Genomic DNA, 12,363 nt, shown 5'->3' with positions numbered 1-12,363 from the left:
CTCCCTTATGTGGTAGACAGCGCCCCCTCCAATAAATCTGGTCTGACTCGGATTCCCCTCATAACCCGCCCACCCCAGAACTGGTTGCATTTGTCTTGCGGCTGCAGACTCCCACTTCCGCGGATGGGCAGACGCCCCCCCCCCCCCCCAGGCCTGGAGATGGGGCACCCCCGGAGGCCCCCCCACCCCGGCCTTCGCCCCAGCAGCACATCATGGTTTGTCTGAGGGTCTGGACGCACAAACCATCTTGTGGTGTTACCGTGCGGGCCGGGACCGCGGCCACGGAGCGACCCAGCCGCCAGGCTCCGCCCCCCCAGCCCATCGACCCCGGCGTCGGGCCCAGCCCTGCCCGTCCCGCTCCAGCAGCACAAAAATATTGGCAGCGTCCCGCCTGCCGGCCAGTATTTCCTTGTGCTGCTCCAGTGGGGCCAGGCCCCACACGGCCAGAGCCGGGGGGGCAGCGACACGACCAAGGGGGAAAGCAACAGGAGCCTGCGTGCGACTTCCTCCACTGCGGCCTGCGATGCGCCCACCTCTGGGGCGGGGCGGCTAGTTATCCAGGGACCCCTCCCCCAGCGCTGAGATGCGCCCACCTCTTGGGCGGGGCGGCCGGTTACCCAGGGACCCCTCGCCCGGCGCTGAGATGCAGCCACCTCTGGGGCGGGGCGGCCGGTTACCCAGGGACCCCTCGCCAGGCGCTGAGATGCGCCCACCTCTGGGGCGGCAGCCGTTACCCAGGACCCCTCCCCAGCGCTGAGATTCCACCTCTGGGGCGGGGCGGCCGGTTACCCAGGGACCCCTCGCCCGGCGCTGAGATGCACCCACCTCTGGGGCGGGGCGGCTAGTTATCCAGGGAACCCTCCCCCAGCGCTGAGATGCGCCCACCTCTGGGGCGGGGCGGCCGGTTACCCAGGGACCCCTCGCCCGGCGCTGAGATGCAGCCACCTCTGGGGCGGGGCGGCCGGTTACCCAGGGACCCCTCGCCTGGCGCTGAGATGCGCCCACCTCTGGGGCGGGGCGGCCGGTTACCCAGGGACCCCTCCCCCAGCGCTGAGATGCGTCCACCTCTGGGGCGGGGCGGCCGGTTACCCAGGGACCCCTCGCCCGGCGCTGAGATGCGCCCACCTCTGGGGCGGGGCGGCTGGTTACCCGGGGACCCCTCGCCCTGCGCTGAGATGCAGCCACCTCTGGGGCGGGCGGCCGTTACCCAGGGACCCTCGCCCGGCGCTGAGATGCAGCCACCTCTGGGCGGGGCGGCCGGTTACCCAGGGACCCCTCGCCCGGCGCTGAGATGCAGCCACCTCTGGGGCGGGGCGGCCGGTTACCCAGGGACCCCTCGCCCGGCGCTGAGATGCAGCCACCTCTGGGGCGGGGCGGCCGGTTACCCAGGGACCCCTCGCCCGGCGCTGAGATGCAGCCACCTCTGGGGCGGGCGGCCGGTGACCCAGGGACCCCTCGCCCGGCGCTGAGATGCGCCCACCTCTAGGGCGGGGCGGCCAGTTACCCGGGGACCCCTCGCCCGGCGCTGAGATGCAGCCACCTCTGGGGCGGGGCAGCCGGTTACCCGGGGACCCCTCACCCGGCGCTGAGATGCTGCCACCTCTGGGGCAGGGCAGCCGGTTACCCGGGGACCCCTCACCCGGCGCTGAGATGCAGCCACCTCTGGGGTGGGGCAGCCAGTGCTGCCTGCCGGGGAGGGATCTCTCTACCAGCAGCACCCGCATGACTGTGCTGGACTTTCTCCAAGGGCCCCCCCTTGTCTCTGCGAGGGCCCCCAGCACTCAGACCCCCTGGTAGAGACATCCCCCCGGGGGCTCCCTCCACTTCCCTCCCCTAGACCCACAGTTGTGGGGAGCCTTAGAGGGCTCTCTCCTGCCTCAGTTTACCCCCAACAGAGCCCCAAACCCGCTCCCCTGACAAAGCTGGCGGGATCTGTACCACACCGCCCAGTGCCTCAGTTTCTCCAAGTCACCCCTGGGGGGCAGTGCAGGACGGGAACGAAGGAGTGAGCCGCAGCCACCCCCCTGAGAGAGACAAGGGGCGCCCCGTGACCAGCCCCCCCGCCCCGACCTGGCTGGGGAGCGGCAGGGGATACAGGGGGTTCACGGGGGGCTGCTGGCGCTAAGGAATCGGGGTGTGGGGAGGCCAGCACTGAGGGGGGGGGCTCCCAGCTACGGGGCCCAACCCGGCGTCTCTCGGGCCTGGGGAACCTGGTTTGGGCCCTGGAGGAGGAGTGGGGCTGGGGGCTGGTGCCAACACCGGGGCGCAGCCCCCCAGCCCGGGGGTCCATGACTGCGTCCGGCCGCGGCTCAGAGTTCGGGGTCCCGGTGGGAAGCGCCCCCCCAATCCCTGACGGTGAGTAACCTCCCCCCATCCTCAGCCAAACCCAGAGAGGGGAACCCACCCCCCAAATAACCCACCCCAGGACAGGGGCCCCAAATAACCCACCCCAGGACAGGGGTACCCAGGCCCCCACATAATCCAGCCCCCCAAAATATCTCAGCCCCTGGACAGGGGCACCCAGACCCCACACAGAACCGTCCCCCACCAGAGAGGGGAACCCACCCCCCAAATAACCCACCCCAGGACAGGGGCACCCAGCCCCCCAAAATAACCCTCCCCACCAGAGAGGAACCCACCCCAAATAACCCACCCCAGGACAGGGGCTCCCTGTCCCCCAAAATAACCACCTCCCACCAGAGAGAGGAACCCCCCCCCCAAAATAACCACCCCCCACCATCCCAGGGGCCGTCCGCCTTTGGGGTCTGGCTGCCCTGGGGGGCGGCTCTCACTCTGCCCGGGCCCCCCGCCCCGCTCCTCCCAGCGCCTCCCCAACAATTACCAGACACCCCCGGCGGGGGGAGGGGGGCGGTTTGTGACTTTTATTTAAAATAAAAAGCGAACACAGGGCTGGGAAAACAGCCGGAAGGCGGGGGGGGGTCTGCCCAGGGGCACCTCCCACCAGCCCCTCCGTGGGGGGCGACTCCTCCCCACAGGGGCGGGGCTCAGGCGTGGGTCGGTCCATGTGCGGCGGCGGGGGGGCCGGGGGGCTCAGCGGGAGAGCAGGGGCAGGTCGCCAGGCGTGATCAGGAGCCCGGGGTCCAGGGTCAGACTGTCTGAGAGAGGGAGAGAGATCACAAGAGAGGCTGAGGGAGGGGGAGGCGGAGCCTGCGCCCAGGGGGCGGGGCCTCACACAAACCCAGGGGGGGGTGAGGGGGGCGGGCTAGTGACCCCCTCCCTGCCCAGCCTGGCTAGTAGCCATCCACGGCCCGGTCCTCGTTCCTCTTCGGCCCCTGGTATGGCCGGGGCCTTCGCGACATCCTGCGGCGAGGAGTTCCCCGGGTTAACGGGACCTCCCGGGGCGGGGGTGGGCCTGGAACTTTCCTGGCTGCTGCCGCCCAGGGAGGGGCTTTTCCCGAGAACTCCCCCCCCGGGGGCCCTCGAGGGGGAACGGCCCCTCGACACCCCCCACTCGTTGGGAGGAGGTTTGCCATGGAACAGGGGGAAAGGGGGGGGGGGCCAGGCCCAAACCCCCGTGTCTCCCTGGGGGGGGTCTACCCAGCCAGCCCCCCCCCCGCCAGCACGCAGGGTGTGAGTCCACCCGCCCCCCCACCGGCTCATACCCTGGTCGAAGTTGAGTTTCTTGGCGGGGGGGGCGTCCCCCAGCCCCTCGATGTCGACCAGGTCGCTGTTGGCGTCGGAGTCGTTCAAGGCGCTGAGTGTGACGTCTGCCGGGGGGGGACAGAAGGGGGGGGTCAGCCCAGGGCGTGGGGTCCCCCCCCCACCCCAGGGCTCAACGCCTCCCCCATTCATAGAGCCCCACCCGAGACCGCCCCCACCCTATCCACACACCCCAGGGCACATAGCGCCCCACCAGACACGGCCCTGCCACAGGGCACATGACCCCAGACACAGCCCCTGGGCAGGCAAACCCCGACACAGCCCCCGGGTACATGAGCCCCCCCGACACAGCCCCCCCCAGGGCACCCAGCTCCTCCCAGACACCCCAGGGGACATGACCCCGATACAGCCCCCAGGGTACATGAGGCCCCACAGACCCAGCTCGCACCCCAGGGGACAGGACCCCCCCATGACACAGCTCCCCCCAGAGCACACGAGCCCCCCCCCACCCAGGGGTGTTGCTCACCCGACGCCTTCTGCTTCTTCATGGGCGGGGCGGGCGTGTCCTGCAGCCCGGCGGGGCCCCCGGCCTGGGCAGGGGGGGGCAGGGCCGGGGGCGGCCCCAGCCCGTGCCCCTTCTTGGGGCCTTTCTTGGGGGAGTCGGCGGGCAGGGGCACCCCGCCGTCCTCGTAGGCTTTGCGCTTGGCCGTGGCTTTGATCTGCGCCCTGCGGGGAGAGAAAAGGGGGCGTCACCGGGCGGGGCTCTGCCCCACGGCCCCATGTGTGCCCCCTTACACCGTCCGCTCCTTGATGACGGCGCTGATCCGGTTGAGGTCGTCGCCGAAGCGCCGGACGGCCGCCCGCAGCATCTCGATCTCCGTCTCCGTCCACTTGGCCCTGGGGTGAGCGAGGGGACACAGGGTCAGGGCCACCTCCCCGCGCTCTGCCCCGCCCCACCCCGGAGACCCTACAATAACACCCACACTGTAAACACACCCACGCCCGCCCGGCCATAACCCCGGCGGGGGCAGCTGGGTCCCCGTCACCCCACAGGGCCCAGCCCCACCCCACCGGGGACCCCACGGCTCACCCGGCGGGTGACGAGTCGGCCACGGGGTGCAGCTGCATCGTCAGTTCCCCCAGCTTGGTGAAGGCGGCGCCGGCCGCCGAGAAAATCTCGCCCACCTGCGGGGAGCGTCAGAGAGCCCCTGCGGGACCTCAAACCCGGCCCCGGCCCTGCCCCGCGGGACCCCAAACCCGGCCCCGCCCCTCACATCCTCCCCTCCCCGCGGGACCCCCAAACCCGGCCCTGCCCCTCACATCCTCCCTGCAGGACCCCAAGCCCGGCCCCGCACCGCCCCGTGGGACCCCAAACCCGGCCCTGCCCCTCACATCCTCCCTTCCCTGCGGGACCCCAAACCCGGCCCTGCCCCACATCCTCCTCCCCCGCGGGTCCCCAGACCCGGCCCTGCCCCACATCCTCCCTCCCCGCGGGTCCCACAGACCCGGCCCTGCCCCACATCCTCCCCTCCCCGCGGGACCCCAAACCCGGCCCCGCCCCCTCACATCCTCCCCTCCCCGCGGGACCCCAAACCCGGCCCCGCCCCTCACATCCTCCCCCTCCCCGCGGGTCCCCGAAACCCGGCCCCGCCCCTCACATCCTCCCCTCCCGCGGGTCCCCGAAACCCGGCCCCGCCCCTCACATCCTCCCTCCCGCGGGGACCCCAGACCCGGCCCCGCCCCTCACATCCTCCCCTCCCCGCGGGACCCCAGACCCGGCCCCGCCCCTCACATCCTCCTCCCCGCGGGACCCCAGACCCGGCCCCGCCCCTCACATCCTCCCCTCCCCGCGGGACCCCAGACCCGGCCCCGCCCCTCACATCCTCCCCTCCCCGCGGGGCCCCAGACCCGGCCCGCCCTCCGAACCTTGGTGGACGCTGACGTCATGGCGCCCCGGACGCTCCTGCCCCGCCCCCGGGGTTTCTCTGGCCGGCGACGCCGCCGCCGCTCGCGGCCCCCAGCTGCTGGCCCCGCCCCCGCTGCGCGCGCGCCGCGGGGGATGACGGGAAAGGGCGGGGGCGAGTGGAATCCGGGACAGCAGCGGCGTCGGGCGGCAGCTTCCGGCGGGGGGGGGGCGGGGCTGCCCCCGCGCTAGGACGCGGGAGGACCGAGCGCTCTATGGTCTTAACCCCTTCCCTGCCGGCGGCCCCGCCCCCAGGCTCCCCACCTCCCCTCAGCCAGCTGCTGCCCAGGCACCCCCCCAGCCCCCCACACCCTCCCATCCTGCCCCCCCAAAACCACCTACTGCCCCACCAGCCCCCCATTGTCCCCCCATCCTGCACCTCCCCCACCCATGCACCTGCTGCCAGCCCCTCTCACCCCACCCCACCCTCCAACACCACCACCCCTCCCAGCCCCCAAAACCACCTGCCCCCCAGTCCCCGCTGTCCCCATCCTGCACCTCCCCACCCATGCACCTGCTGCCAGCCCCTCTCACCCCACCCCTCTCCTGCCCCACCCTCCAACACCACCACCCCTCCCAGCCCCAAAACCACCTACTGCCCCCAGCCCCCGCTGTCCCCATCCTGCACCTCCCCACACATGCACCTGCTGCCAGCCCCCTCACCCCCACCCCCACCCCTCCTGCCCCCACCCTCCAACACCACCACCACCCCAGCCCCTCAAAACCACCTGCTGCCCAGGTACCCTCCCCCCTGCAACTCCCCCTGCCCCCCAGGCACCCCCACAACCCCCTGACTCCTCCCACCATGCCCCTAACACCCCCGGCCGCGCCGCAGGGAAGGCTCAGTGGCCACAGGCAGAGGATCTAACGTGTTTTATTTCACAGGAACCAATTCCAGAGTCAACACAAATGGAGACAGATCGAGACCCGGGGTGGGGTGTGGGGGGGTCTCGGCAAGGAAGGGAAGAGCAGGGGAGACCCCCCCCCACCCCATCAGACCCAGTTCAGCATCTCACACCCCACCCCCACCCCCGACCCCTCACTGCCGGGAAGGGATGTGGGGACAGGCAACACCACGGGGTGGGTTTGGAAAGTGAGACGGCGGGAGGACCCCATGCTGGGGAGCACAGATCCTGCCACACGCAAGGAGGGGGGGAGCCAGCCCCACAGACAACGACCCACTTGTGCCCCAACAGCACCATAGGGAGACTGACACCCCCCAACCCCGCTCCCCCCACAACTGGAGACCCCCCCCACCTTTACAATCCCTTAAGGCTGGGGTCAGCAGTGTCCTGGGGGGGTGCCCCCACCGGCAGGGTGAGTCCCGAGCAAAGGGGGCACCGGGGAGGAGCTGGAATGAGCCGAGGGGCCCGGCGGGTCTGGGGAGGGGGCGGCTGTCCCCAGCGAGGTCCTAGCGCACCATGTACTCCTTGCGCTTGTTCAGCCGGACCTGGCAGAAGGAGAAGCCCCCGAGCAGCACGTACAGCCCGGCCGCGATGAAGCAGTTGTAGCTGACTTGCTCGTAGAGACGGTAGATCCTGTCCGGGCCGCTGTGGGGCAGAGGGAGTGGGGTGGTCAGTCCTGGAGGCGGCGCCCCCAAGCGGGGACAGGTCCCGCCCCATTCCCACCCCCCTGAGCCAGCCAGTCCCCGCCCTGGGGCCGGGTGGGAGCCGGCGCCCCCCAGAGGGGACAGGCCCCTGCCCCATTCCCTGCCCCCCTGAGCCAGCCAGTCCCCGCCATGGGGCCGGGTGGGAGCCGGCGCCCCCAGAGGGGACAGGCCCCTGCCCCATCCCCCGCCCCCCGGAGCCAGCCAGTCCCTGCCCTGGGGCCGGGTGGGAGCCGGCGCCCCCCAGAGGGGACAGGCCCCTGCCCCATTCCCCGCCCCCCTGAGCCAGCCAGTCCCCGCCCTGGGGCCGGGGGGGAGCCGGCGCCCCCCAGAGGGGACAGGCCCCTGCCCCATTCCCCGCCCCCCTGAGCCAGCCAGTCCCTGCCCTGGGGCCGGGGGGGAGCCGGCGCCCCCCAGAGGGGACAGGCCCCTGCCCCATTCCCCGCCCCCCTGAGCCAGCCAGTCCCCGCCATGGGCCAGGTGGGAGCCAGCACCCCCTATGTAGATAAATCTCTGCATTAAGCACTTGGGCATAACTGTGCATCATTTTCATCTGACTTTGTATTGTGCCTCTTCCTATAACCTTGTACTGGGTCTAGCCACGTGTGGCCTCTGTTTTCAGGCAACTTTCTGTCAAGCCCTTTGATATGGGAACTTTGTATCGACTCCTTAGACAGAAACGCTGTACTGAGCTGGGTATAGTGTTATCGCCCCCAAAGATAGTTAAGGTAGAAGGAAAACGTCTTTTTGCTTGGAGCAGAATAAGGTCTTCCCCCCTTTTAATCGATTGCCCTGTCGAGGGGTGGAGGGGGAAGGCAGCCCCCCAGACAGCTGCACCCCGCGGAGAGGGGGTGGGAGCCAGACCCCAAAACAATCCAACGTGTCCAGTGGGCTCGTTAAAGAAGAGCAGACACACTGATGGCCTCGGGGGTGAGAAGCCGGCACCCTCTTCTGGGAACACCCTCTTGGAAAATAAATAAATTAAGCCAACCCCCAGAAGGAAGCGGCACAAAGGCCCAACGGACACAGATTTCGGAGCGGGTGGAGATTTGCAGGAGCGGGGAGCTGCTATAAACGTGAGGTGTCTTGCACAGGCCCCCGGGTCTCGTCGTGTCCGCATGGAGCATCGATCCGGATCGGCAGAAGCCCGGCTCCACCCCTCCCGCAGCTAACTCACCTCGGCCAGTGCACTTAGGGGCAGCAGTGAGTGAGAGTGTGCGCGTGTGAGACCATATGACGCAGTGTGGATTGCTACACGTATTACCGATGAACGTGGTGCTTTGCCTGACCCCCGCCCCGAAGAGATCCCGGGCAGCACTTTAAGTACAACACTTACTCCTTGAAATCTTCCTCCGTGAAGGGAACGTCTTCGATGAGAATAGCCGAGTGCACGTTGAAGAAAATCCCCAGGAGAATCTACAGGGAGAGACCAGAGATCCAGGGTGGGTGGGTGTGAGCAGGGCAAGGGGAAGCACCCCCCCATCCCAGCGCTGCAAACCCCCCCCCCCCCCCATGGGTAGGGCACGGCCCAGACCACAGCCACACACACCTGGTGCCCCCCAGCAGGATCCACCCCCAAGTCCCACGTTCGGGGCCAGCTGCAGCAGGGCAGAGGGACCTGGCAGGGAATCAGGACCTAGCCCAGAGCCTGTTTCCACAACACCAGACACCCCAGTGTCCCCGCCGTGCCCAGCCGGCTCCTGGGCAGAACCGGCGCCCGGTCGGATGGAACCAGCCAAGGAAGGACAACGCGACCTTCCCAGGAGCGGAGAGCCAACGCCCAGGACAGATCATAAGACTGGCCAGACTGGGTCAGACCAAGGGTCCATCCAGCCCAGGGTCCTGTCTGCCGACGGCAGCCAGTTCCAGGCGCCCCCGAGGGAATGAACAGAACAGGGAATCCCCGAGTGACCCAGCCCCTGTCGCCCATTGCCAAGTGCTGGCAAACAGAGGCCAGGGACACCATCCCTGCCCAGCCTGGCTAGTAGCCATCGACAGGCCCGTCCTCCAGGAACTTCTCTAGTTCTTCTTTGAGCCCTGGTATAGTCTTGGCCTTCACCACATCCCCTGGCGAGGAGTTCCCCAGGTTAACTGTGCGTTGGGTGCAGAAATACGTCCTTGTGTTTGTTTTAAACCCACTCCCTGTTCATGTCATTGGGTGGCCCCTAGTTCTTGTGTTATGGGGAGTAAATAACACTCCCTTATCTACTTTCGCCGCACCAGCCATGATTTTATAGATCGCAATCATATCCCCCCTTAGTCGTCTCTGTTCCAAGCGGAACAGTCCCGGTCTGATCAATCTCTCCTCACACGGCAGCCGGTCCAGACCCCTCAGCAGTTTTGTTGCCATTTTCTGAACCTTTTCCAATTCCAACAGAACTTTTCTGCGATGGGGCGACCCCATCGACACACAGTGTTCAAGGTGTGGGCGTCCCATGGATTTATTGAGAAGCACCAGGATATTTTCTCTCTTAATCTATCCCTTTACTAGGGGTTCCCAACACTGTTAGGTCCAAGGGGCACCAGGCCTGGCAGTGGGGGGACAAGCCGAGGGGGCACTGGACACAGCCCCGGGATCCAGGAAAGGGGGGGGGGTTCACCCAGAGGGGGCACCCAACACGGCCCCAGGGTCGCTCCACCCCCAGCAGCACCCAGGGGTGACACAGCCGGGGCCTGAGCCGCCCCGTCACCCTTTCCAGCTCACGTGGGGAAGTCAGTGTCACTGGGGAAGTTGGTGGGGGAGGTTCCCCCCCTCCCCCACTGCAGCCTAGGCTGGATCCAGCCACTGTGGGGCAGCCCCTCCCCCATCACACAGTGCCCCCTCCCCTGGGCCCTCATCTGCCCCACTAGACCCCAGCCCCCTTAAATGGCCCTCCACCCACTTCTACCCCCAAGTCCCCACCCCCATACACACCCAGGTCACCCTCCCCTGCCCCCCAACTGCCCTGGTGCCCCCAATCTGCCCCTCCCCCATGTCCCCAGCCTCCTCCCTGCCCCCAACAGCCCTGGTGCACCCCACCTGCCCCTCCCCATGTCCCCAACCTCCCCTGCCCCCAACAGCCCTGATGCTCCCCAAACTGCCCCTCCCCATGTCCCCAGCAGCCCTGCTGCCCCCATGTCCCCAACCTGCCCCCTGCCCCCAACAGCCCTGGTGCACCCCCACCTGCCCCTCCCCATGTCCCCAACAGCCCTGGTGCCCCCAACCTGCCCCTCCCCATGTCCCCCAACCTGCCCTCCCTGCCCCCAACAGCCCTGGTGCCCCCCCATGTCCCCCCCCAGCCGGGCAGGGCCCCGCTCACCAGCATGATGACGCCCCAGGCGCTGAGCACGATGCCGCAGGCGGCCAGCTTGGGCCCGCAGCAGAGCAGGGAAGCCATGGCCGGGCCAGAAAGGGGGGGGGGGGGTGGCTGGTGAGCGGGCGGCGCGGACCCTCCTCCCCGAGCTGCTGCTGGCCGGGCCGACGCAGCAGACTGAAGGCGGCCGCGGCCGCGGGAGGGAGGGAGGAGTCAGGTGACCTGGCGGAACCACCCTGCAAGGACTGTGGGGGGGCGGGATGGCGCAGGGCACGTCCCCCTCGTGGCGCAATGCAACCGGCCAGACCGTTCCCAGCTCCGCCTTCCGATTGGTCGAGCGGCCCCGGAGCGTTCCATTCTCTCCCAGGGGAGGGGGGGGCGGGATCCTGGCTATTTATAGACGCGGATTTCCGAGAGCCCCAAATCCCCCTCAGGCGCGCGGGAGGGAGCGAGCGGGGGGATAAAATCCCCACCGGCTGCGGGAGGGGGGAGTTAAATAAGGGGAATGAAAAACAACCCCTCCCCTGGTGCAAATGGTACAGTCCAAAGAACTGGGTCGGTGGGGGAGGGGCTGTCACATGACAGGGTCTTATTGAGGAAGGGCAGGGGGACAGGGTCAGGGTCACGTGACTGGACCAGGCCAGGGTCACATGGGGACAGGGTCACGTGACTGGACCAGGCCAGGGCCACATGGGGACAGGGTCACGTGACTGGACCAGGCCAGGGTCACGTGACCGGACCAGGCCAGGGCCACGGCTCTGGGCAAGGCAGGGGGGCCATCCCCGGTGCCTGGAGGGCACGTCCGTGGTCCCCTTGACTGACCCACGCCCGTCGGCCCACACCCCGCTCCTGTGACCCTGGATTCCCCGCATCCCACCCCTCCATTCACCCGCAGCCCGGCTCCCGGGCCGGCTCCCCGCCGCCCTCCCCTCGCCCCCGGCCCCCGCTGAGGTCGGCAGCTGGCCCAGGCCGATAGGAAACGGCTCGAAATCGAGCCAGATTCGTTCTGTCCGCGGCCCGGCCCCACGCCCCCAGCCAAGGCAGGGGCCGACCCAGCGCGGGGGCTGGGCCGGGGTGTAGCGATGGGTCACTTGCGCTAGCGCGGGGGAAGCGCGCCGCCTGCGTACGGGGACTGGAATGAGAAGACCAGGAGACTGGGACCGGAGCGAACCTGGTTCCGGTCCCGTATTTATAAACCCGACTGCCGTCGGTTCTTTGGGCGCGTGAGCGTATTTCAGAGCAAACCCCATCTCTCAACAGGGCTGCTTCTGGTAACGAGGACAAAGCTCCGTTACCACTAATTATATTGGGTGAACCTCACCTTCCTGTCTACTTGTATTACTCGCCCTCCCTGGCGGCCACGAAGGGCTTCTTGCTGCTGAGGGAGGCTGGAGACGGGTCCTCGCACGCAGCATTTTGAAAGCTGACGCCAATCTGTACTTTGGCTTTTTCTGCGACCGCTTCCACCCGATTTCGCTCAGCTCGCCATGCGGGTTCGTCCGTGCCGATACTGCTCCGTGACTTGGACAGTATGGCAGGACCTGGGTATTTGGGGGTTTTCCCCCCTCGAATTCTTGAAGTTTCTGCTTCCGCTTGGCTTTGTCCTCTTCAAAACTCGGCCGGCCTTTCTCACCGATTGAAACCGCGGCGCTGGTGCCAGGCCTTTGTACGAGGTGCTTCGGCTGCCTCCTCCGTGCTCGGCACTCGCTTCCGCAGCTTCGGGAGACGCTGCCAAATGCCGGGCTCTCGCGCACGGGATTTTCAACCCGGTCGTGGCGCTTTCGGAGACTCGGGCGCGCGCTGAGAAAAGGGCACAAAGCTGTGCTCCCCCTCGGCGAGGGTTCGGTGTGGCGTTCGCAGCGTAACCATAAACGCCCGTC

The 12,363-nt window shown here is 68.4% G+C and overlaps 2 protein-coding genes across 4 annotated transcripts; both read right to left on the bottom strand.

Moving 5' to 3' along the window:
• Positions 1-2,867: 2,867 nt before the first annotated feature.
• C14H17orf49 (chromosome 14 C17orf49 homolog) lies at positions 2,868-5,653 on the bottom strand. Of its 3 annotated transcripts, none has more exons than XM_039500048.1 (6): positions 5,548-5,653; positions 4,712-4,806; positions 4,417-4,518; positions 4,148-4,347; positions 3,624-3,728; positions 2,868-3,116 (listed from the first exon to the last, which is right to left on the bottom strand). In XM_039500048.1, exons 1-6 carry the CDS (start codon positions 5,566-5,568, stop codon positions 3,052-3,054), a joined length of 588 nt encoding a protein of 195 aa, XP_039355982.1. In that variant the 5' UTR covers positions 5,569-5,653; the 3' UTR covers positions 2,868-3,051. The 3 variants fall into 3 exon arrangements, with proteins under 3 accessions (XP_039355982.1, XP_039355983.1, XP_039355984.1); XM_039500049.1 differs by having other exon boundaries at positions 2,868-3,112; XM_039500050.1 differs by lacking the exon at positions 4,417-4,518.
• Positions 5,654-6,442: 789 nt separating this feature from the next.
• Positions 6,443-10,651, bottom strand: LOC120381889 (ribonuclease kappa). Its single transcript, XM_039500051.1, has 3 exons — positions 10,490-10,651; positions 8,527-8,606; positions 6,443-7,134 (listed from the first exon to the last, which is right to left on the bottom strand). Exons 1-3 carry the CDS (start codon positions 10,565-10,567, stop codon positions 6,996-6,998), a joined length of 297 nt encoding a protein of 98 aa, XP_039355985.1. The 5' UTR covers positions 10,568-10,651; the 3' UTR covers positions 6,443-6,995.
• Positions 10,652-12,363: the final 1,712 nt, after the last annotated feature.

This window comes from Mauremys reevesii, linkage group 14 (assembly GCF_016161935.1).
Source record: "Mauremys reevesii isolate NIE-2019 linkage group 14, ASM1616193v1, whole genome shotgun sequence".
Lineage (NCBI taxonomy): Eukaryota > Metazoa > Chordata > Testudines > Geoemydidae > Mauremys > Mauremys reevesii.
Note: the sequence above shows the minus strand (reverse complement) of the source record. Positions and strands in the feature narration are given on the sequence as shown.

Coding starts and splice junctions, on each gene's coding strand:
- LOC120381889 (XM_039500051.1), bottom strand. CDS start 10,567: ATGGCTTCCCTGCTCTGCTGCGGGCCCAAGCTGGCCGCCTGCGGCATC. Junction 8,607..10,489: donor CCTGGGGCGTCATCATGCTG/GTGAGCGGGGCC, acceptor CTCTCCCTGTAG/ATTCTCCTGGGGATTTTCTT. Junction 7,135..8,526: donor ACGGAGGAAGATTTCAAGGA/GTAAGTGTTGTA, acceptor TCTGCCCCACAG/CGGCCCGGACAGGATCTACC.
- C14H17orf49 (XM_039500048.1), bottom strand. CDS start 5,568: ATGACGTCAGCGTCCACCAAG. Junction 4,519..4,711: donor GCCGACTCGTCACCCGCCGG/GTGAGCCGTGGG, acceptor CGCTCACCCCAG/GGCCAAGTGGACGGAGACGG. Junction 3,117..3,623: donor GAAACTCAACTTCGACCAGG/GTATGAGCCGGT, acceptor TCCCTCTCTCAG/ACAGTCTGACCCTGGACCCC.